We start from the raw sequence: 23,705 nt of genomic DNA, 5'->3' as shown, positions 1-23,705 counted from the left end.
CATCAGACCTACTTCGCGCTCTACGACCATGACGGAGGAGGAGAAGGAGGGAAGATCCCTCTTCAAGTCCTGCACCAAGTGTGGGCTACGGAATGTGTTTGTTGAAGACAAGCAATTGCAATGCCTCAACTGCCTGCATCCAGCCCACAAGGAAGGAGAGTGCAAGATATGCCTCTGTTTCTCCAAGAAGACTGATGGGCTGAGGAGAGGGTAGCCGCTACACAAGGGAAGGTGCAGTGGCTGTTGTCGAAGACAGACACGGAATACTGTCCAGATCCTTCTCTTTATTTTGCGTTTTCATGCCTTGCCAGCCTGGCATGGCAGAAAATAAACAGAAGTTAAAATAACATTAAAAAAATAAATAAAAAGAATTATACTCAAATTGTGCAATTTAGCCTGATTTAAAGGGGGACGAGAAAGACGGTGGTTGGGCCATTCCAATATTCAATTCTTTTAACAAAAAAACAAATTGCAATGAAAAAACTAAAGTTTCTATATAAATTCTTCCGAGTACCAAAATGAGCTCTGAAGCAAAAGGGTTCTAAAAAAAAGAAGTCCATCTAGCACGTATGTGTTTATTCAACCTCATACATTGCTTCGGCCAGCCCATCGATAGATGTGTGCATTTGTTTTCAGTGCATCAAATTCTGAGATTGTGCATCATGTTCCAAAGTTACTGCCCTAGCTTTGTTGCATGAATCTATCTGCAACAGCCTTCGTCGTAAAGGTTTCAAAATCAATGAGCAAATATATGGCAGACAAACTTCCATCCCTGACGTTTGCCTCACTCAGAGGTCTCATTAGGGATCTTTCCCTAGCAAGACATGGTGGCTTTCTACTATTGTTCAAGAGACTACTAGGGGCACCAAAGTGTGTCCTATACACTGGTTCAGAAGTAGAGGCAGACTAGAAAATACTGAACAGAGGATGAAACTAAATGGGAAACATGGACCTTTGTAGTGTGTACTGCATGCCTGGCTAATAGAAGGGGAGCAGCACATGAATTCAGTATCAATAACCAAGGACCATGTTTATGTCCATGAAAAGAAAGTGGGTGACAGAGCATATTCAAACATTTGTTAAAAATGCAATACAAACATGCACTGGTACTGCAAAAATGCAATCATACCTACTTTTTTTAGCATGTGTGTTGGGTAGTGGGGGCGATCATCCCAGAACCCCAAGAGTTTTTGAATGCAGCAGAGGCTCAAATGTGTGCTGTAGATGCTTGGCAAAAGAAGCTGCATTTTGGGTAGATTAGTATATGACTGGGTGTAGTTTGCACTAGGAAATGAAGCACCATCTTAGAAAACAGCCGGTACAGTAAGCACAGGCATAAAACCTAGAAATGTGCGCGACTGCAGGAGTGGATTGCAGCTTGGGGAGCAGTGGGAAAGGCCAAACCCACGGGGATTCATAAACCTCATTGTATCATACCAGCAGCACGGGTAACCCAGAAAGAATGCGCCCTACAAGGCCAAGAGGGGGCAAAGAGCTCCATGTAAGCAGTTATCGGCCCAAGCCTCTGACCCCCCCAGCCTAAACGCCAAGTTATAGGGCCCAGATGCCCCTGTCCCGAGACCCCAACATTCCAGAGTATAGGCCAGACCACTGACAAAGCAGTTAGTTCGCAAATGTATCCAAAAGATCATAGCAGTGTATCCTGGGCCCCTGCAATTTGTACCGCGTGATGCCAGGGAGGGAAAATAGCAAATCGAAGCCCCGGGTGGGAACTAGTACGGCGCTAACGCGTCTGGGATCGAGCTGGGGTTTGTAAGATAATGTGACCTCGAAAGTATTCTCTGCGCACATGTCTGCATTACCAGGTGCATATTAGGCCACAGATAGGGCATGCTAGGATTTGTGCTTTTAAATGGCAATTAGGAGCCTTGAACCCGATGACGTGCGAAGAAGAACCCTCCGTGGAACAAGATGGACAGGAGAATCTGGGACCAATGACTTGGCATCCCATATGGAGCAGGCCGTCTTTGTATAGGGTTGCACAAACCAGTTGCGTGGATTTGTAACCTATGTGATGTACGTCAGTCGTGACGCTTTTTTCCTTTATAAGCTATCATCCATGCTGATTTCGGTAGAGCGCTCCGCGGCAGCAGAGTTCTTTGCCGGCGCGTCTTTACTTTATGTTACTAAAGCTTGATCTCCTTATCTGAGGTGTATTGGGCCTTTTTCCCTAGTGGGTTATATTATTTCGGGTGTGAGCATGGAGGGGCTCCTCTACATTTGCATAGAATTGATCAGAAACCCCCTTACCTTGTCCACATCTGCCTTTGTTGTATTGCTGTCATTGTCCAACCTTTCGTAAGTTTGCTGTGCCTTTTCCGCCTCTTTGCATTCCCTTTCAAACTTCTTTTTACTCTGAAAGAAATTATGCAGGGCACTTTAAACTCAAAGTAGTTTTTATTTTTTTTGCAACAAATACAATTCCTTCCATATCATGCACAAACCTTAGTCGAAAAACTCATTTTTAAAGTAACTTTCATCACCACTTAAGGAAGTAGAACTTTGTACAAAACTAACAACTAAATAAACCAAATGGGCTCCATTGATCTCGCCATAATCTGGGCTATAAACAAATCAAATCAACTAACCGCAAATGCAGGTCCCCATATATGCGCAATGTTCATTAAGGAAATGTGGCACAAGCACACATTACTGGCCCAAACTCTTCAGGTTACCTAATGTAGTTGGCTACTTTTCAATAATGTTCCATATTTTGCTGCATAATCGATATTAATAAAGTACAATAAGTTTGTCAAAAGGGATGTTTTGGCTTTTGACTAAAGCAAGATAGACTGGAATTCCAACAGGGAAGCAGAAAACAGACAGGCTTAGAGTATTCATATCTGCAAGTCATTGGAGGAAAAGGGCTCAATTCTTCAAAGATTTTAGAGATTTGGGTTTGCAATTTCAGGAGCATAGTTGGACCAAATTTACTGAAATGCGACCCAAAGTTCAAAATCTACCAGCTGTGGACACGCAATTTGTGGGTATATCACGCAAATTTCCAGTCAGCATACAGTTGCCATTCTCCCCCTATGTGTTTTATGCGAATCCATCGTCCGATTATTTGAATGCATCTGGAAATGGTTACCAAGAAGAGTCTGCACTCAGGAGTCTTGGCTCTTGATGCAGGGAGACCCTTTTCACTCCTACCGGGGGCATAGAGTAACACCTGGCACTTTTGGTAACTGACCACAGAGATTCTGGCTTTCTCAAAGATTGAGCTTGAAGCGAATATACTGCAAATGGTCATTTAATGCAAGTGACGTTTTGGGGAAAGTCTGCTGTGTGATACTGCTTAGAGTTTCTGGTGAGATATGAAGATATTGGAGACATTTACTGACATTATTCTGAAGAAAAAGCATTCATGCATGGTTGAAAACGTGCAGCTGAAGAAGTGTCCTATTTGCAACAGTTTGACCATTACCTTTTTGGCGGACCATAGGATCAACATATACACAACCAAAAAAGAATGATATATTTTCATATCACTGTGGAAAGATCATTACGAGAGTGCAGTGCAAGGCGATGTAATGGTCAATCACCATAATGATGGACCTTTCAACAAAAGCTGTCTGGAGATGCAGGAAAATAATCTTATGGATCCCTTAAGATTTATTTAGTTTGGTTTTTTAGAACGCGTCTAATTCGGTACCAGAGTTTGGTTTCTTAGTGCGGATCCAGGATGCGAACCTCTCTTTCTCTGCATGGTCTTGCTTGCTTCCATGACCACCGCCTTGCCCCTGTGTTATCCTCCGTTTACTGATGACCTCTAGAACGGGACCTGCGTGCAACACACTAGAAATTGAGGTTTGCTTCTCGAACGCTCACTAGGAGAGGAAAGCTGCTTTGGCATCATCTGCATCCAACTTCCTTGGCACAAGTGCACAAGAGAGCTTTTAACATCCTTTGCAGGGTCCCACGATTAGATAATCCCACTAATCAGTACGCCTGCCCAGTTCCAAGTAGATTCTGGGGTGTGCATTGCATTAAACTATGGAAATCTCGAAATGTCTCCAACACCAGACAACACCTTTAACTGCGCCATAGCACATAAGGTCACCTTAAACATCGAGAAAGGGTGAAGGAAAGCAAGTGCCAGTGGACTTTCCATTTATGTATTTATTTTGCAGTTTTATATATCGCCACATGGAAGCAGACTCCATCACAGCTTTCACTGAGGTGAAAAGGGGGGTACAGGTCGGGGAGAAGGAAGCATGATGTACAAAAGAATCAACGCACAGTTAGACATTACAATAGTAGAATGGGAACGTTAACAGGGAAAGATCGGTTAGCAAAGTAAGCAAACTGTACATTTCTAGTTGTCATGAGCCATTGCTTGGAGGACCATGAGCAAATGCTCAAGGTACCATCAGGGCACAGTTAGAGGTGTTAACAGTCTAAGGTGCCTTGAAAATGACATTGGATGCTGCATACACTAATACAACTATTTGCCAAACGGTAACTTACTTTGCAGTGCAAAATAAAGTGTGCTTGAACCGTGTTAACCAAGGGTTGAATAGAATGTTTGTTTCAAAAGAAAACAAGTTGATACCTTAATTAGGCTAACAGTCATTTATTTGGCACACTTGCAAGCTTTTATGGAATTCCTCCGCTTTTGTAGGCAGGCATGGAATGAAGCCTTTGTAAAACATTACAACTTCCATCGCCCCACCTGGAAAATGCCAGTTATCTGTGCCGGTCTGTGTACCGGATTTATAGATTTGCACATGTTGAATCCCCCGCACACATTGCAATCTTCAAGGTCGAAATGGTACACTGTTAAGTGTGGCAAGGGGCAATGGAACTGAAGAGCAGGGAAAGAAAAAAACAGCCCACCATGTTACAGTGCTCTCAGGAAAGCAGGAGGGAATATGTTAGGGTTAGTCATTGTAGGTGCATTTCTATACATCAGGTCAGTCCCTTTGCAAGATCAGTGGTAGCACAATCAACATATTGTTCTTGAGCTTTTAGAAGGATGAAAGATGCAATACCAACCAGTTATGCTTTAGGCCTGTGACTCATGGAGCCAAGTGTGTTAACTGTGTCAAATACCATATAGGGTTTCTATGTCAAGACCGGAGGCTCCCATTATGCTTCTCTTTCTTTTATTATTATATAAATAGAAAGCTCAGCAGCAAGTGTTAATGCACCTTACTGAAAGCGCAGGTATGCATGGCAGACAAAAGGTGCATGAAAAACACAAATAACTTAGAAAAAATAGAACAGAAACAGTGTAAACCAGAGAAAAACTCCATTTCCCATGGTGCTTCAGGAAAGGGTCCAGTAAAGGGTCACTAACATGTGACCTAGTTCACCAATGAATAACTGGCTGTCCACATAAACAGTCATGCACATTGTGTAACTTCCTCTTTCTTGCTGCTCACAGCAAAGATAAGTACTCATTTTTATCTCCTTGTTCATATAAAAAAAAAAAAATCTAGAATTTTTAAATTTAAATATATTTTAATAAGTTGACTAATATATGTACATATTATTAACTGTAATTAGTATACGCGCGCGTAACGCGTTTCATTGTATTTTCCATGTCAGTTTCAGTCGATCCTTCGCGTTAGCAGCTTCGCTGCCGTGGGAGGATCTCTGCTAACTGACAGGAGCCCTCGCGTTCGCGAGCGGGCCTGCTAATTTATTCACTCCTCCGTGCGCGGCCCCCGGCTCGCTCTTCACTCCCGCAGAGCCCGGGAAGGCCGCACACGGAGAGCATTTCGTTGCGGTGTCCTTCCGTGGCCACTAGAGGGAGCCTCTGCTCCCTGAGTGCTTTCCTCAAACAGCTGGCGCTCGCTTGTCATTTCCGTTGCTTTTACAACGGATTTTGAAAGCGAGCGCCAGCTGCAATTACGAGCCCCTTTCCTTTCTTCTTAACCGTATAAAAAAAAAAGGAAAGAAAATGGAAAACGAAGGAAGTCTCTATAGATAACTTCCACAGAAGCAGATTGCCTTTCCAATTCAGCAAGGTATCGTGCTCCACACCTCCCTTGGCTGAAATTAAGTGGGCTGAGAGAAGGCTGTCTGTTGCCCACAAAGAGCATTTATATTTAAAAAAAAAAAAAAAAAGGTGCATTTGAATTTGATTATGGCAGCTCAGTACTTCCCCCAGGCAGATCAGGATTGGTCTGATCATGAGGAGGAAGAATATCAGATAGATGAGGTGGCAATGGCAGACAGCCTCAAAAAGGTGCTGGGATCCTCAGTGGAGACCACCATCAAGAAGGCAGTATCTGAGATGCTCCTGCCTATCCAGCAGCGCCTAGACAGTATGGAGGAGCATCTACAGGAGACCTCCCCAACAGGGAGAAAGAAAACCCACAAAAGAAAGCACCTTATAGATGGGGGATGTACTCCGGCTCGTAGGAGCAAAGACTCCATGACCCCCCCGAGCCAGCCTACTCCTGCCACCGCTGCCGTCTCAGACGCCTTCTCCAGGCTAAAAAAAGCCTTCATGGACAGGAAGGACACCCCTTCCCTCGAAAGACCCTCTTACCCCGAGGAAGACAACAGGGGTATTAGACCCTCAAGCCCGGAGGAAGAACAACAGGGCACTGATGACGAAGATAGAGGGGTCTATGATAACTATCATCCCCTTTCATCCTCTGATGAGGATTCTCAAACTATAGGGTCGCAACCCTCTACCTCTGGGATTGTGGCAGGCCCTAACCCCAAGAAGGTAACGGAGGAACCCCCCACTTCTAGCGGGATGTTTGCTCCAGAAGATCTTGTGCACCCCAGATCCTCTGACTGGGAACCTTCGTCCAGAACAACCAATTACATCATGAACAGACTTTGCAAGCCTCTAGATAAGGAAGTAAGGGCCAGATTAAAGGCAGAATGCCCCCGCCCCAATATTCCTGGGAAAGTAGCCCTCACCCCAGAGCTAGACTCCAAGATGATCACATTTCTCGGAAAGAATGTGAAAGACCCGAGAAAGGGTATTGACCGCGCTTGGAAGTCCTGGACATTACTGGTCCTCTAGCCAAGATTATGGACCTGGCCGAGGCGGCCATTGATTCCAGTGATCCCATCGATCCAACAATCCTTTCAGGTTGGGCGCAAAGAGCCCTCTGTCTACTGGGTAATGCCAGTTGCGCCATCTCGGCTGAACGCCGTAAAGGTATCTTACACAAAATTGACGGCAAACTAACCGAGCTAGCAGATACGGAATCAGGAGCAGCAGCCCAAGGTCTGCTTTTCGGAGACCCATTCATGAAAGAAATGTCGAAATTCGTCGGCACATTTACAGCCTTGGATAAGGCTCAAGCCTCCATCAGAAGGGTTTTCGCTACTAAGGTTTTCTCCAGGGCCGGACGAGGCAGAGGTCGCTCCTCCGGCCGCTTCACCTTTGATCGAAGACCTCAGCAATCCCGGGACCAATACAATTCTTGGCAGGACCGCTCAGACACCTTCTTCCCCTCAAGAGGGCGGGGAAGAGGTCGTGGATGGAGAAGAAGTGCAAGATATCCAGCCCAACAGCAAACTACAGGTCAGTGTACCCATAGCAGCGCCTGCGCCACAGACACCCGTAGGGGGGAGGTTAGCTCTTTTTGCACAGGCATGGGACTCCTTATCAGGAGATGCATGGATCAGGGACGCAGCAAGCGGCCTGCGCTTAGAGTTTTTCGCTCAACCTCATCAAACCACTCGTCCTGCACCATTAGTTATGTCCATATCAGACGAGGAAGCGTTAGATGGCGAAATACGCAGTCTACATCTAAAACAAGCAATTCGCCCCTGCTCAAGCCAAGGCGGGTTCTTCAGTCCCATATTCTTGGTTCGCAGGAAGCAAAAAGTACGCCCAGTTATAAATTTGAGAGCTCTCAACAACTTCATTGTCTACCATCACTTCAAGATGGAAGGGATACACATGCTCAGGGACATCCTGAGGCCAAACGATTGGCTTGTGCGCCTGGACTTGAAGGACGCTTACCTAGCAGTTCATATTCACCAAGCCCACGTAAGCTATCTCAGATTTTCCTGGAAAAACCAAGACTGGGAGTGCACAAGTTTACCTTTCGGGCTCTCCTCAGCGCCTTGGGCCTTTACCAAACTTCTGCGGCCAGTAGTAGCCCGCTTGAGAGAACTGGGAGTCAGATTAATAGTCTATCTAGACGACATTATCTTCATGGCTCATTCTCAAGCCCTAGTAGTGCATCAGGCCAGAATAGCCATCGACCTACTGCACAGTCTTGGTTTCCTCAAACTGGGAGAAATCTGTACTCCGTCCATCTCAGAATCTAGAATTTCTCGGATTCTTGGTGGACACCTTGAACTCGCAACAACTTCTTCCCATGGCCAAGATACACGCGACACGGAGGGAGATCCGCAGACTTCTACAGAGACCTCATATCTCTTCGAGAGTTGGCAAGAGTAATCGGTCTCCTGTCGTCTTCCATTCAAGCGATTTTCCCGGTCCTCTTCATTACAGAGAATTGCAAAGGCTCAAGGGTCAGCACCTGAGACGGAGCCTCTCCTACTCTCAACGTCTGACACTGTCGACCTCCGCGCGCACGGAGCTCAATTGGTGGCTCACTCATATGGAAGCTTGGAACGGCAGAGCCATTTTCGGATCCACCCCCGATATTATCATAGAATCAGACGCCAGTCGCTCCGGTTGGGGAGCGAGATGCGGCTCTGTCGCCACAGGAGGGTTCTGGTCACCTCAGGAGCTGAAAATGTATATAAACTGTCTGGAGCTCCTCGTCGGCTCATTCGCTGTGCGCTCCTTTGCCAGAGGCAAAGCGAGTTGTTGTATCTTACTAAAGATGGACAACATCTCCGCAGTACGGTACATCAATCACCTGGGAGGGACCAAGTCAAGACCTCTAGCGGAATTAGCCAAGGACTTTTGGCATTTCTGTCTGGAACACCAGATCTCGGTGACAGCGGAATATCTCCCAGGGCTCACAAACGTAGTGGCGGACTGGCATTCCCGTCACTCCACAGATTTCAGCGACTGGAGGCTCGACAGAGAAATCTTTCTCCGCCTCCAGCGAACATGGGGCCCCATGTCCGTAGATCTCTTTGCATCCCGTCTCAACACCCAGCTACCCATCTTTTACAGCTGGAGACCGGACCCAGCAGCAGCTGCGACCGATGCATTCCTACAGCAGTGGACCCAGGGGATTCATTATGCCTTTCCTCCATTTACAATGATAGCGAGGACCCTGGCAATCCTTCTACCCCAATTTCCAGATCTCCTTCTGGATCCGTCAGGGCAGCGTCACCCCCTTCTCCTCAACGGATCACTGAACCTAGCAGCCTGGAGCATTTCAGGTCAAGGTGGAGGATTCCTGGCATATCAGCCATGGCAATCAACCTCATTGAGGAAAGCTGGGCCCCTGCTACCCTTAAGAGATATTCTAACTCCTGGAACGCCTGGAGTAACTGGTGCCGAAGGAACGGTTCACATCCAGTTTCAGCACCTATAGAGGAAATCCTAAATTTCCTGGCATCATTAGTTGAAAGAGGCCTCGCCTATAGGACAGTTAACGCCTACCGCTCAGCTATTTCCGCCGGGCATGATCTTATTCAAGGGCTTCCAGCTGGAGAGAATCAGCTCGTCTGCAGACTCCTTAAAGGAATCAGACTTACAATTCCGCCCCCGTCCCGCTATAAGCTTTGGGACGTCAACAAGGTTCTGAATCTTTTTCTGTCATGGCCGCATAACAAGGACCTGTCTCGGACTGCCTTGTCAGGCAAACTTACTACGCTGCTCTGCTTAGTCTCCTGCAGGAGGGTCTCTGACGTTAGAGCTCTCGATCTGGCGGGCAGGACCTTTTCTCCTGATGGGGTGGTATTCCATTTGCACAGGAGAACGAAATAGCCCTGCGTAAACCGCACAAGGCAGTTTCGTCTCCAACCCTAGCGCGCTGGGTGCGCTGGACTCTGACTCAAGCAGGAATAGATACCCTGCATTTCGGGGCCCACTCGGTGAGAGGAGCCATGGCTTCCAAAGCATTTCAGGTCGGAGTATGCCTAGAAGATATCATGAGAATGACGGATTGGTCAGGTGAATCAATATTCAAGGAATTCTACCTGAAACTGCTGGAACAACCAGCATCTATCGTGGTAAGTAAGCTTTAAACAAGCATAATGGGAGCCTCCGGTCTTGACATAGAATAAAGATTTCCCATAATAATTTACTAGAAATTCTTGATTCTATTAAAGACACGGAGGCGAGCATTATCCCGCCCAGCAAGAGAAATAACAGCGCTAATCACCTTTGGGGTAATAATTGCGCAACTAGTTTGGGAATGTTACTGCTTATTGGACTGACTTATGTATGTCAGATTAACACACTTTTTCTCTCCCACCCCGTAAGGGGAAATAGGGTTCGTTGATGCAAACTAATTCTAATTACTTCTCTTCCCTGACAGCGGCTACAGACAAGCCCTCCTGATCGCCTACTCAGCTCCGCTTCGGCTTCCGTCTTAAGACGACCTCAGTTAAAGTTCTTCTTCGCTCCGTCTTTCTTCTTGAATAGCAAAGTTCTCAGCTACGAAAGAGGAAGTGACACAATGTGGATGACTGTTTATGTGGACAGCCAGTTATTCATTGGTGAACTAGGTCACATGTTAGTGACCCTTTACTGGACCCTTTCCTGAAGAACCATGGGAAATGGAGTTTTTCTCTGGTTTACACTGTTTGTTATATTTTTTCTAAGTTATTTGTGTTTTTCATGCACCTTTTGTCTGCCATGCATACCTGCGCTTTCAGTAAGGTGCATTAACACTTGCTGCTGAGCTTTCTATTTATATAATAATAAAAGAAAGAGAAGCATAATGCTTGCCTCCGTGTCTTTAATAGAATCAAGAATTTCTAGTAAGTTATTATGGAAAATCTTTATTGTGTTGCATCACAATCATGAGTTAAGGGTGGGGTTTGACGAGAGACCAGGGCCATGACAAGTCTTTAGGAAGCCTTCAGCTGGGCACTTTTGAGGGCAGATGGGGCTGGGCTGAAAGGAGTCCAGCAATGATTAATTGCCTTAAGAGGCTGGTGGGGTTGGTGCAGTGTCAGTGGAATGCCTGTAAAAGGCTTTGGAAAAAATTATGTAAAGTGTCAGGTCTGAATGTTGTGATCCCTGTATGGGTAGTGTGAGGAGCCAGGAATGAGACTAAGATACAGAGGACACAAGGGTTTGGCTGTAAACCTTTATTTGATATAATAAAGGGGGTGGAAAATGGCTCACTATGCCTAATCTAGGAGGTATTTCACTTTCTCAACAGAAACTAACGGGTCGGTCCTTCGTCAAGATGTCCAAAGCAAAAATATGTTGGCTTCCGAAATCTTATTCTGGCCCTCACACTCTAAAACTAACTCGAAGGTGCAAAGGATATTGTTTCTGGATCTTAAGGTGCACAAAAATTCAACACAAAGATGTAAATCCAACCAGATGTACTAAGTGGACAAATGTTCACAGTTCCAGGGAATGCATCCCTTCCCCCGATTCCATAACAACAAATGTTCAACTAAGTGTAATCAAGCTCATTCTCCGTTCTTGGAAAGGACTCCCTTCCCCAGGTTTTCTCTTCAGGTTTGAGCTGATGTAACATCCTAAGGGCATGTTACTTTCTATGGATTCTCTTCTTGACTATTACAATTTAGGTGCAGTCCCAGACTTGCAAGTTGCCTGGTATACTCTCCTGCCAGGCTCTGCTTCAAGCTTATAGCACTTCAGTTTCAAAGGCACTTGTATTCTTTGAGATGCTCTTTCGTTCTGCACACACTTCAGCCTTTACACACACTGGACTCTGCCTGGTGTACTCTTCGGCCAGGACTTTCACAAAGTTACTTTACCCTTTTATCCTTGAAATGATATTAGCCCAACGTTGTTGCGTCGTTCCATGCTCAACAATGTAACTTTAAATAGCTCTTTTCAGACAATGGGATGTTACCCCCTTTCCAAGTTAATTCGTATTTGGCTTTCTTTCTCAAATCTGTCTTTTGCGATATGGGCTCAGGGACCCATTCGTGGCATGGCTTACAGGTTTGTAAACCTCTTCACGTTGTTCCCGTGTTTCTATGAAGTAGCACACACTTTTAGGCAACACTAACACTTCCTCCTTCCATGGGCTTACCGGGTGCTGGTAGTGTCCCTTCGCTTCTCTGCTTCGTTTTACCCTATATTGCAGGCTCAGCGTGTGCCCAACAAGCTGCTGCGCATTCACCATGTCTTCCTCTGCTATATGCAGTCCACGCTGCTTTGCGCTCTCAGGTGGTGAGCTAACTGCATTCCGGTTTCCTCTTCTGCTGTTTGGATCAGCCGTGACACTGTTTCCTGCAGCGTCCTCTTCCCCAGCGTACTGGTCAGTATCCGTGCAAGAAGCCGTGTAGACCAGCATCTGCAGCTCTCTCTGCTTGCTGTCAGCTACGCTGGTTTTAAACTTCCCAGCATGATTGAATAATCTCCAGACTAGACCGCTAAGTGCGCGCTTACTGGTCTTCATGATCTTCATTATTCTGTCCCTCTTCCTCATCTCAGAAGTTACCACATCATTCTTTATATGATGTTGAGGAAGCTGGTAGAAGATCTTATTGGGAGTGATCATTATTGCTCTCTGTCTCTTTCGCATCTCAGTAATTGATATACTGGTCTCTGTGTTAGATTGGGGGAATACTAAGATTCAGTCTGGCAAGGGGTTGAGGAAAAGTGTTACAGTATGCCATTCAGGCATGAGGAATGGAATGAACATCTTCAAAAGGGAATGAGGGCATGGGATTTCCCTCAATGATGTCATGTCACCTCCCCTCCCCCCCTGAGGGTCACCTCCCCCAGGTGGTCCTCACACAGCCACCGCAAGGGTCAGGATCAGGTAGCGGCTGTCGTCCCCTGGCCACATAGGGAGAGGCTACCTCAGAGAATGGAGTGATGACATCATCAGATTCATCACAATGGAAAAAGTTCAAATCTGTTAGTTGGCAGTGACTTATGAAACTGCAATTTCTGTTCAAGCCCCCTGCTAGTGTATTAAAAATGTGCACGCATTTGAATTTGTAGGTCTTTCTGACTTGGTTGGTCCTGGAATTACACCTGATTAAAACAATTTTGAGATCAAGGGTACAATTAGCTTCCCAGAAATGCTTACAAATTGCACTCTCGTTTGTGCATTGCTTGACACTCCGAATATGGGAGGTTCATGCATTTATATATAGGTTAACTAGTTTCCCCAACACAGTAGCCACGTCAGGGACATTTCATGCACATAATCAAGTAAACAATATTGCTGGCTCCACGTGTAAGCGCCCCCATAATCTTGTAGTTCTGCCCCATGTGGGGTATCTTGATTTTGTCCAAAATGGTGATATGTGGGCAGGCTAGGCATCTTGTATCGGCAAGGCACGGTTAGAAAATATGTGCTATTCGTGAGTAGTTTGCATCTGACCATTATTCCCTTGAGATTGGCTGGTTGCCTGAAAGCAAGGAGGGGAATTGCAGGGAAAACTTCAGATGCTAATCTTGTTGCAGGATGGGTTGTAGATCCTTAGCAATCTTGTGAAGGGCTTCCAACTCTGGATTGTCTGGGACTGCCAGTGACACCTGGGTTTGTGTCCCTTTCACGCTGTATTCTTAGAGGTTGCTCGAGGGGATCCATGTTGCTGTGTGAATCGGTATGGCCACCATTCTGTAGTTGTATCCACGGTTGATGAAGTCTTATCTCAAAGTTTGTATGCATTTATCCCGGTCCCTTGTGTATGAGCACATTCAATTAATTCTTAATGCTTGGATGAATATTGTAGCATGTTTTGTGTGCACTGCGTGGAATCGGTCACACTTCAAGTAGCTGGCACAGTAGGTTGGTTTGCGATATACTGTGGTCTATAGCAGGCAATATTTTATTGTTATGGTGGAGTCGAGGAAATGTACTTCTTTCAGGAGAGTTCGAGGATGATGGTTGGAACAAGTTACTTACCTGTAAGAGTTGTTCTCCAGCATGGGTCTGGCATGGATTCACATGCTCATGAATATTTCCCATCGTCAGGCTGGGAATCCTCGGTAAAGAAAAAATCAGTATCAGTTTTGTTTCTGAACTGTCTTTCTACTAATAACCAATCACTGGTCTCTGGTTCATACTGCCCCCAGCCAATGACTGCCCTCTACCTAAGACCCTCCTCTGGCAGCCATCTTCAGATTTGGTAGCACGTAAAGTGGCAGTAGGGCCAAGCGAAGAGCTGCAGAGGGGTAGGCGGGAGGGTTCGCATGTGAATCCCTGCCAGACCCATGCTGGAGAACAACAGTTACAGGTAAGTAACGTGTTCCTTCTCCAGCATGGGGTCTGCCATGGATTCACATGCTCATGAATATAAGAATACATAGCAGTACACACATGCACAACCACGGGAGGTGGCAAAAGGCTCAACATTAGGCATTACATAAACTCAACATTAAGCAACACTTACCTCCTCACCAGGCCCACCTTCAGCCGAACAGGTTGCGCAGCACTGCTTGGTCGACTCTGGACTCCTCCCTGGAATCCCGGTCAAGCAGTAGAATCTCGTGAAGGTGTGCGTCGACCTCCACGTAGCAGCCCTGCAGATGTCCAGCAGGGGCACACCAGACAAGAACGCCATAGCAGCAGCAATCACTCTGGTCGAATGGGCTCTTGTATGGCCGGACAACGGTCGGTTGGCCAACCGATGACAGTGCATGATTCAGCCGGAGAGCCATCTGGAAATGGAAGCCTTCGAGAGAGCCTTCCCTTGGTTCACAGGTCCAAAGTTCACAAATAGCTGTGATGTCTTCCGAAAACTCTTCGTTCGCTCCACGTAGAACTTAAGCGCTCTAGCTACATCCAGAGAGTGCAAAGTCCTCTCAGCCGGCGACAAAGGCGACGGAAAGAAAACTGGCAACACCAAGGGCTCGTTAAGATGGAAGTCCGACGGCACCTTGGGCATGAAAGAGGGGTGCGTCCTAAGCACCACCCTCGTATCGTGAAAAGTCAAGTATGGAGGCTTGCAGGATAGGGCCTGAATCTCTCCCACGCGTCGTGCGGAGGTGATGGCCACAAGGAACGCTGTCTTCCACGACAGGAACTTCAACGGAGCCGAATGCAAAGGCTCGAATGGCGGCCCCGTGAGCCTGGTCAGCACCACGTTGAGCCCGCACGCCGGGGCTGGAGCCTTCACCGGCGGGAAGGATCAGAACAGTCCCTTCATAGATTCTTTCACCAGTCGATGAAACCATAAGGACGGCCGTCTTGCAGTGCTGGTTTATCGGGAGATCGCTGCCAGATGTATCTTGATGGAAGCATGAGCTAGTCCAGCTTTGGCCAGCGACAGTAGGTGTGGTAGCACTTGAGGTGCCGTAATCCGTAGAGGGTTGATGATCTGTGCACGGCACCAGACAGAGAACCTCTTCCACTTATGTCCGTAGCACTTGAGAGTTGAGGACGCCCCTTTGCAAGAACCTCTCTGTAGTCAGCCGGGATATCGTACCCTCCAAACTCTAGTTCAGCGACTCCGGGTCGTGATGAAGAATGGCGCCTCCCTCTCTGGAGAGAAGATCTGCGTCCGTCGACAGCTTGACTGGTGGGGACGCCGAGAAGTCCAGAAGGTCCGGGAACCAGATCTGTCTCGGCCACACCGGTGCGACGAGGATCAACCTGCAGTGGGACCTCTTAAGCTGGCTGATGAGTCGAAGCAGCAGCGGCAACGGAGGAAACGCATACAGGAACAGGCCGTCCGAGGGGAAAAAGAAAGCATCGCCCATGCTCCTCGGCTGGGGGAACCCGCTGGCGAACCTCTGGCACTTGGAGTTCGTCGCCGTCGCGAACAGGTCGATCTGGGGTTTGTCCCATCGTTGGAAGAGCCGATCCACTTGATCCTGGCGTAGTTCCCACTCGTGGCACGACCGCAGCTCCCTGCTGAGTGAGTCGGCGATGGTGTTTTTTATTCCTGCCAGATGGAAGGGAACCAGAAACATCCCCTGGGCAACGGCCCAGTGCCACAGATCCTGGGCCTCCTTGGATAGGGCTGGGGATCTGGTGCCTCCCTGATTCCGGATGTAGAACATCGTGGTGGTGTTGTCAGTGAAGATCCTCACGACCTTGCCCTTGAGGGACGGGAAGAATGACTTGAGTGGCCAGAACACAGCGCGGTGCTCCAAGATGTTGATGTGGAGAGACCTCTCCTCCGGGAGCCAAAGGCCTCTTGCGTGGAGATCTCCGGTGTGTGCACCCCATCCCTCCAGGGAAGCATCCGTCGTCACCGTCTCCTGATGTGCCGGGATCTGGAAGTCTGTACCCGCCGTGAGGTGAACGGGTGCCCCACCACTGAATTGCCCAACTGAAATTCTCGTTGAGCGGGATTTTGTCCTCGAAGCTGCCCGCCACTTGAATCCAGCGGGCGTCGAGGAACTCCTGTAGAGGACGCATCCGTAGCCTGCACAGGCGACTAGATAGATGCATGAGGACATCATACCGAAGAGGGACTTGATGGATCTCACCATGGCCACGTCCCTGGCTAGCAGGCGCTGCACCTTGCCTAAAATGGCCTTCGTCCTTTCCTCCGACGGAGACGCCAATCGTTGCACTGTATCGAGCTTCGCTCCCAGAAACAGTGCCACCTGCGATGGAACCAAATGGGATTTCGAGTAGTTGATGGAGAAACCCAGCTCCGTGAGTAAGCGGACGGTCTCCGCCGTGTGCTCGACAGCGAGTTCTCTTGTCCTTGCACGGATGAGCCAGTCGTCCAGGTAGGGGTAGACGTGGATCCCCTGCAGGCGTAGCTGCGCCTCCACTTGTGCTAGGCACTTGGTGAACACCCTGGGTGCCGACTTCAATCCGAATGGCAAAGCTCTGAATTGGTAGTGGCGTCCTTGGACTACGAATCTAAGGAACTTTCGGTGTCCTTTTAGGATGGGGATGTGGAAGTAAGCATCCTCCAAGTCAGACGACGATAGGAAGTCGCCCTCCTCCAGCTGTCCCAGCATGTGCTGGAGAGTGACCATCCTGAACTTCTGTGCCTTGATGCATTTGTTCAACCGACGTAGGTTCAGGATGGGGCGCCAACCGCCTGTCTTCTTTCTGACGAGGCAGTATCTTGAGTATACTCGGGAGCCCCGGAGCCTCTTGGGGACGAGCTAGATGGCACCCTTCTTGAGCATCGCTTTTACCTCCAACAGCAGTTGAGGGATGTGATTTTCCTTCCTGGCCACGGGAGGGAGGAATGCGGGGACACTTTTGGAATTCGAGAGTGTGCCCGTGGGCCAAGGCATCCAGCACCCAACGGTCAGTGGAGATGGACTCCCACACGCTGATTAACGTTGCTAGCCGGACTCCCACCAGGGTGCTTCGGTGGGGGCCCGACGCTACGGCCGGTTCAATCTTGCTTGGAGGCGGCCTTGCCGCTTGGCCTCCTTGGCGACGACGCCAAGATCCTCCTTGCTTGCCGCAACCTCTGTAAGCCTCCTGGGACGAGGAGCGGGCCGCCTGGCGGTACGTAGAGGAGCCACCGCCTGATCCCTCAGAGGCCCCCGTCTGCCTCCGGTGCTCCGAACGGGCTGTCGTTGCTGAAGGACTCCCAGGGCTGGGGCCGTCTGTCGGCCTTGATGGCCTGCAGCGACTCATCCACCAATTTCCCAAACAGATTGTTGCCGTCGAACGGCATGTCCAAAACCCTGGTTTGCACGTCCTGATGGAAGTCTGTCGCCTTGAGCCAGCCATGTCCTCGAAGGCAAACACTGTTGCCTAACTGGCAAAACCCGGTGTCGGCAATGTCCGTTGCCACCGTTATGGCATGGTCCGAAGCCACCTCATCTTCCTGCATAATCTCCAAGGCCTCCGCCCTCTTGTCCTCTGGTAGGAAGTCCAGTAGGGGAGCTATCTTGTACCATAGCTCCTGTCGTAACGGGCCACAATCGCTAGGGCGTAGGCCGCCTTTATCGTTGTCGCTGCCGACGAGATGACCCGTCGCCCCATGGCGTCCAATTTCTTACCCTCGCCGTCAGGTGGGGAAGTAGAGGTTGAGGCCGTCGCCCCCGCCGCATTCTTGGCCGCCGCTGAGACGGCCGAATCCAGCGTAGGTTGAGCCCTGAGGCACAAAGGGGCGGCGTCGGGGACCCGGTACTTCTTCACGTACCTGTCCCTCTAGGCAGGGGTCGTGGACGGGTTCTTCAGGATCGCAAATCCCTCGTCCCAGATATCGCTGAGTAATGGTACCGCGAGGACCGTCTTTCTCTTGGCCTCTCGCTGTTGATAGAGGAAACCCTCCTTCTGTTCCTTGGGGCAGAGCTGGAAGAGCTCGGATGCACTGGCGATCATGGCGTGAAAGGAGCCAATTTCGTCGGGCGGGAAGCCCGAGGGAGTGGTGATAGAAGGTCCGTCCCGTCGTTACCACCGTCATCATCCGTCCCCGTCGTCTTATCAGTCGCTGTGTCATCCCTGGGGTCCGGTGAGGGGGATGAGGGCTCCACGGGTCATGGGGGCATGAAGGACAAGGAGGGATGGACTCTTCTTCGCTTGTTCGGAGGCCTTCCCGACGGGCCCGGTTCTGGATCGTCCGCTGGGGTTTGTGGTAATCTCATCCGTATCTCTGTGCATAAGGTTTGGATTTCCATCAAAATGGCCGCCGAGTTGTCCTGAGGCTCAGGCAATGGCTGCGACGGGAGGGAAGACTGCTCCTCCACTGGGGCCTCATCGGCACCACCGTCGCTTTCTTTGACCACCTCTTCGGGATCCCTCCCGTGGGTTCGTACCTTCTTGAACCTCTCGTTGAGGTTCTTCATGGTTTCCACCAGCTCCTCCTCAGAGGCTGAATCCGTGTCCGTGATGGCCAACGCCCCCCTCTTTTTCCACCGGGGTCTTCACGGGGGTCTTGTCGATGGGCTGGAAAGAGGATTCCCTCCGCGGTGGCAGGGAAACTCTGGGCCCCGAGGTCGCCTTCACAGGCTTCGCCAGGGTCGCCAAGACTCCCTCGATAGAGGCCTTAGCCAGGTGAATCAAGCCCTTCACCATCTTGGGCGCACTTGAGGCCTTCACCTTGGGGGGAGGGTCACCGCCTCGCTCCTCCTCGGCTGAATACTTTGAGATCGACCGGGGCCTCTCCAGGAGCTTACCTGGTTTCTCGGATTTCCTCTTCCCCGACACCAGAGCGTTGGCTCGTGGTTGATGGTGCCGGGGAAGGCGCGCCCTGCCTGGCAGCCGAAGAGCCCGACCGTTAGGTGCTCCCGGTGTCCGCTGACTCGCGGTGCTTAGCTTTCTGCTGGGCCCCCGTCGCCGGGGCGCCCTCACAGGACCTAGAAGACCGATCTGACCTTTTCTTCTTCTCACCTGGTGGGCCCTTCTCCAGCCAGCTGGCGAGGAGGGTACGGCGATCCCTCATGGTCCGTTCCGATAGGTTCTTGCAGAACGCCCAGTCCTTCTCCACGTGCGTCTTGTCCTCATGAAGGCAGTAGAGCCATCTTGAATGCTCGTCCTCCTTGAAAACATTCTGTAACCCGCATCCAGGGCAGTTCCTGAACAGCTTGGATCCGGGCGTCGAGCTTCCCTTGTCCTGGGCCATGTCCATGGTAGGCCTCAGATCTTCTGGAATCCTCCAAGAAGCGTAACTCGATGAGGGAATCCTCCAAGAAGCGTAACTTGAGGGACGTAGAAAATTCCGAAACTGGTCCCCGTTGATCGGAAGTAGAACGGTGGAGCTTGAGGCTCGATTTAACCGAAAAATGAGAAAATCTCTTTGAAAAAAGCGCGAAAATGCAGTAAAAGCTCGAGAGCTATAGCACGAGGACTCCCAACACTTGAACGTGCAGTAAAAATCTGAAGATGGCTGCCAGAGGAGGGGCTTAGGTAGAGACCAGTGATTGGTTATTAGTAGAAAGACAGTTCAGAAACTAAACTGATTTTTTCTTTACCGAGGATTCCCAGCCTGACGACAGGGAATATTCATGAGCATGTCAATCCATGCCAGATCCCATGCTGGAGAAATATGGAATTTATTAAATCTTCTGTGGAAGTTTAGGAGGTCCTGTTCCCCCAGCAGTCCAAATCAGGAGGATGTCATCGAACACCACTTAATATTGAAAGATGCGCTGAATGCAAAAGACAACACAACATCCATGTTATGCATCAAAACACAGGGCAGGACTTTCCACACTAGCAAATCTAGCATTAGAAACTCTGGAAATGGAGCCTCCAAAGAGGAATACAACTCCAACACCGCCATATTCCAGGGAACACAACTGCCAAGCAGGCACGCTAAGTAAAAACACAAATCAGCCCTCACATGAAAAGTAGGAGTTCACTAGAACATTCAAAACATCATTATTACACACTGGGGCAACCAGACAGACCCAAAAGTTATGCATCCAGGTTCCTGCAGAGAGAATCTAAGGGGAACACTGTGGATCAGTGGACAGGGTTATTTCGCATGTTTTTCCTCCAACCTCACTCTTGAATAAAAGTGAGGTGGAGGAGCACTTAATTATTAAAATAGCTCCAATGTGGGACAGTCGCATTTGATTTTCCCATGTCTTCAAATTAGCCATTTGTTCACCAATGAAGCGAAGGTTTAAGTTACTTACCTGTAACTATTGTTGTCCAACATGGGTCTGTCATGGATTCACATGCTCATGAATATTCCCCGTCGTTGGGCTGGGAATCGTCGGTAAAAAAACGGTTTCTCCTCTAAACCAATCACTGTCTGCTGGGTCATACTGCCCCCATCCAATGACAGTCCTCTCCTGAAGCCCCTCCTCCGCCAGCCATCTTCAGATTTGTTAAGCACTAAAGTGTCAGCATGACCAAGAAGAGCAGCAGAGGGGTTGCAGAGTTTGCATGGGAATCCATGCCAGACCCATGCTGGAGAAAAATAGTTACAGGTAACAAACCTTCTCCAGCACGGGGTCTGGCATGGATTCACCTACTCATGAATAACAAATACATAGCAGTACAGCACTCCACAACCACGGGAGGTGGCAAGGCTCAACAGAAGCAATTAACTCTTACCTCTGGAAGAGACTCAACTCAAGCGAACAGGTTGCGTTGCACTGCTTGGTCGATTCTGGACTGCTCCCTGGAATCCCTGTCGATGCAGTAGTACTTCATGAAGGTGTGCATGGACGTCTACGTAGCAGCCCTGCAGATGTCCAGCAGGGGCACACCAGACTGGAACGCAGTCATCGCAGCGATCACTCTGGTGAAGTGGGCTCTCAGACGGCTGGGCAGCGGTCAGTTCACCAACCGATGACAGTGTGTGATGCAGCTGTAGAGCCACCTTGAAATGGAAGCCTTGGAGAAGGCATTCCCATGGTTCACAGGACCAAACTTCACAAACAGTTGTGAAGTCTCCCAAAAACTGTGTCATGTAGAACTTCAGGGCACAAGCAACATCCAGCGAGTGCAAGGCCCCTTCAGACAGTTTCGGCAAGGAAACAGATAACACCAAAAGCTCCTTGAGGGGAAAATCCGACTGAACCTTTGGCATGAAAGAGGAGTGCATACACAGCACCACCCTCGATTAGTGGAAAGTCAGGTATGAATGCTTGCAGGATAGGGCATGGATCTCACCTACCCTTTTGGCAGATGTTATGGCCACAAGAAAAGCCGTTTAACACGAGAGGAACTTGAGGGGCCTGATGCATAGGCTCAATGGGAGCCCCCATGAGCCTTGTCAGAACCATGTTGAGTTCCCATGCCAGGGCAGGAGCCTTCACCAGTAGGAAAGATTGAAAAAGTCCTCGATGAGTCGGTGGGACCAAAACGAAAATCTTCCTGGAGACATGGTGTAGCGGGAGATAGCTGCCAGATGTACCTTGATAGAAGTGAGAGCCTGTCTGGACTTGGCCACAGATAGCAGGTATGGCAGGATCTGTGGGGCCGTGACCCTCAAAGGGGTAATCTTCTGTGACCGGCACCACGTAGCGAAAAACTTCCATTTGTGACCGTAGCACTTCAAGGTCGAAGAAGCCCTGGCTTTGGCAAGGACCTCCCTGCAGTCTGCAGACAACTCATATCTTCCAAACTCTATGGCTGCAAGAGCCAAACCGTCAGGTTCAGCGATCCTGGGTCATGGTGCAGGATTCTCTGGCGAGAAGATCTGGAACCACTGGTAACTTGGCCGGAGGCGACGCCGACAGGCTGAGACGATCAGATACCAAATCTGCCTCAGTCACGCCAGGGCAATGAGCATCATCTTGCATGGACACTGTCTGTGTTGATGACTCGTAGCAGGAGCGTGAACGGAGGAAACCCGTACAGAAAGTCCTTTCAACGGGAAGGAGAATGAGTCTCCCCAGGCTCCTCGGCTGGTTGAACCTGCTGGAAAACTTCTGGCACTTGGAGTTTGGCGTCTTGCAAACATATTTATCTGGGGCCTGCCATTTGATAAATAGGCGCTCCACCTGACCCTTATGAATCTCCCACTCGTGCCACGAGATCAGTGTCCTGCTGAGGGAGTCTGCAATGGTGTTCCTGACTCCCACAATGTGGAGAGGGACGAGGAACATCCCCTGTGAGAACCCAGCAGCACAAGTCCTGTGCCTCCTTGGAGAGCGCCAGGGATCGAGTGCCCCCCTGCTTCCTGTATGTAGCACATGGTGGTGGTGTCCGTGAAGATCCTCACCACCTTGCCTTTCAGAGATGGTAGGAACAACTTGAGGGCTCAGAACACCGCCCGTAGCTCCAGCATATTGATATGAAGATCCTTCCCCGACAGCCACAGACCCCTGGCATTCAGACGTCTGGTATGCGCTCCACATCCTTCCAGGGAGGAGTCTGTGGCGACTGTCTCCTGGTATGGGGGGTTTGGTATTGCGTACCTTGGGCGATGTTGGAACTCATTGAGAGGAATCCTGTCCGTGAAGCTTGCCAACACCTTTATCCAGCGAGCGCCCAGGAACTCCTGAAGGGGTCGCATTTGCAACCTGCAGAGCTGGATGAGGTAGATGCAGGACGACATCATGCCCAGTAACAATTTGATGTGCCGCACCGTGGCTGTCTTCTCTGATGAGTCGCTGCAACTTTCCTTGAATGGCTGCTACCCTCTCCTCAGAGTCTGATGCCAGGCAAGACACTATTGAGTCTGGCACCTAGGAACAGCTCATCCTGCAATGGCTTTAAGGAGGACTCTGGATAGATGGAGAATTCCTGATCTGTCGGTGTCCGACGACAAGCTCCCACGAGCAGACACGAATCAGCCAGTCGTCCAGGTATGGGTATGTGTGTATGCCCCATGGATGTAGATGGGCCGCCACTGGTGCCAGGCATTTTGTGAACACTCTGGGGGCGACTTCAAACCAAAAGGTAGAGCATTGAACTGGTAGTGCCGTCCCTACACTACAAAACGTAGAAACCTCCAATGTTTCTTGTGAATGAGGCCGTGGAAATAGGCGTCCTCCTGGTCTGACGACGTCAAGAAGTCTTTTTCTAGCTGGGCTAGCATGTGCTGCAACGTGACCATCCTGAACTTTTGGGACTTTAGGTATTTGTTCAGACGTTGTAGGTCTAGGATGGGCCTTCAGCCCCCTGTCTTCTTTCTGACCAGAAATTATCTGGAATAGCCCCCGGAGCCCTGGAGCCTTTGGGGAACTAGGCTGATCGCCCCTTTTTCACAGCATGGCGGTACCTCTTCCAGGAGCAGAGGGATGTTCTGCTCCTTATGGGTAACCGGAGGACTCCGTGGTCACCTGTGTTGAAAATCCAGGGTGTGTCCCTGGGCAAGAGCATCCAGCACCC

At 49.4% G+C, this 23,705-nt stretch overlaps 1 protein-coding gene across 3 annotated transcripts in view; it reads right to left on the bottom strand.

Annotated features, from left to right (window-relative positions):
- FNBP1L (formin binding protein 1 like) overlaps positions 1 to 23,705 on the bottom strand; it is a 1,167,050-nt gene that overhangs the window by 540,714 nt on the left and 602,631 nt on the right. For all 3 annotated transcript variants that reach the window (XM_069641836.1, XM_069641837.1, XM_069641838.1), the window contains exon 6: positions 2,272 to 2,376. In XM_069641836.1, the coding sequence (XP_069497937.1) occupies positions 2,272 to 2,376 (105 nt within the window). The remainder of the gene's footprint in view (positions 1 to 2,271; positions 2,377 to 23,705) is intronic.

This window comes from Ambystoma mexicanum, chromosome 1q, assembly GCF_040938575.1.
Source record: "Ambystoma mexicanum isolate Mex_15411 chromosome 1q, UKY_AmexF1_1, whole genome shotgun sequence".
Lineage (NCBI taxonomy): Eukaryota > Metazoa > Chordata > Amphibia > Caudata > Ambystomatidae > Ambystoma > Ambystoma mexicanum.
This window is presented reverse-complemented; position numbering and strand designations above follow the sequence as displayed.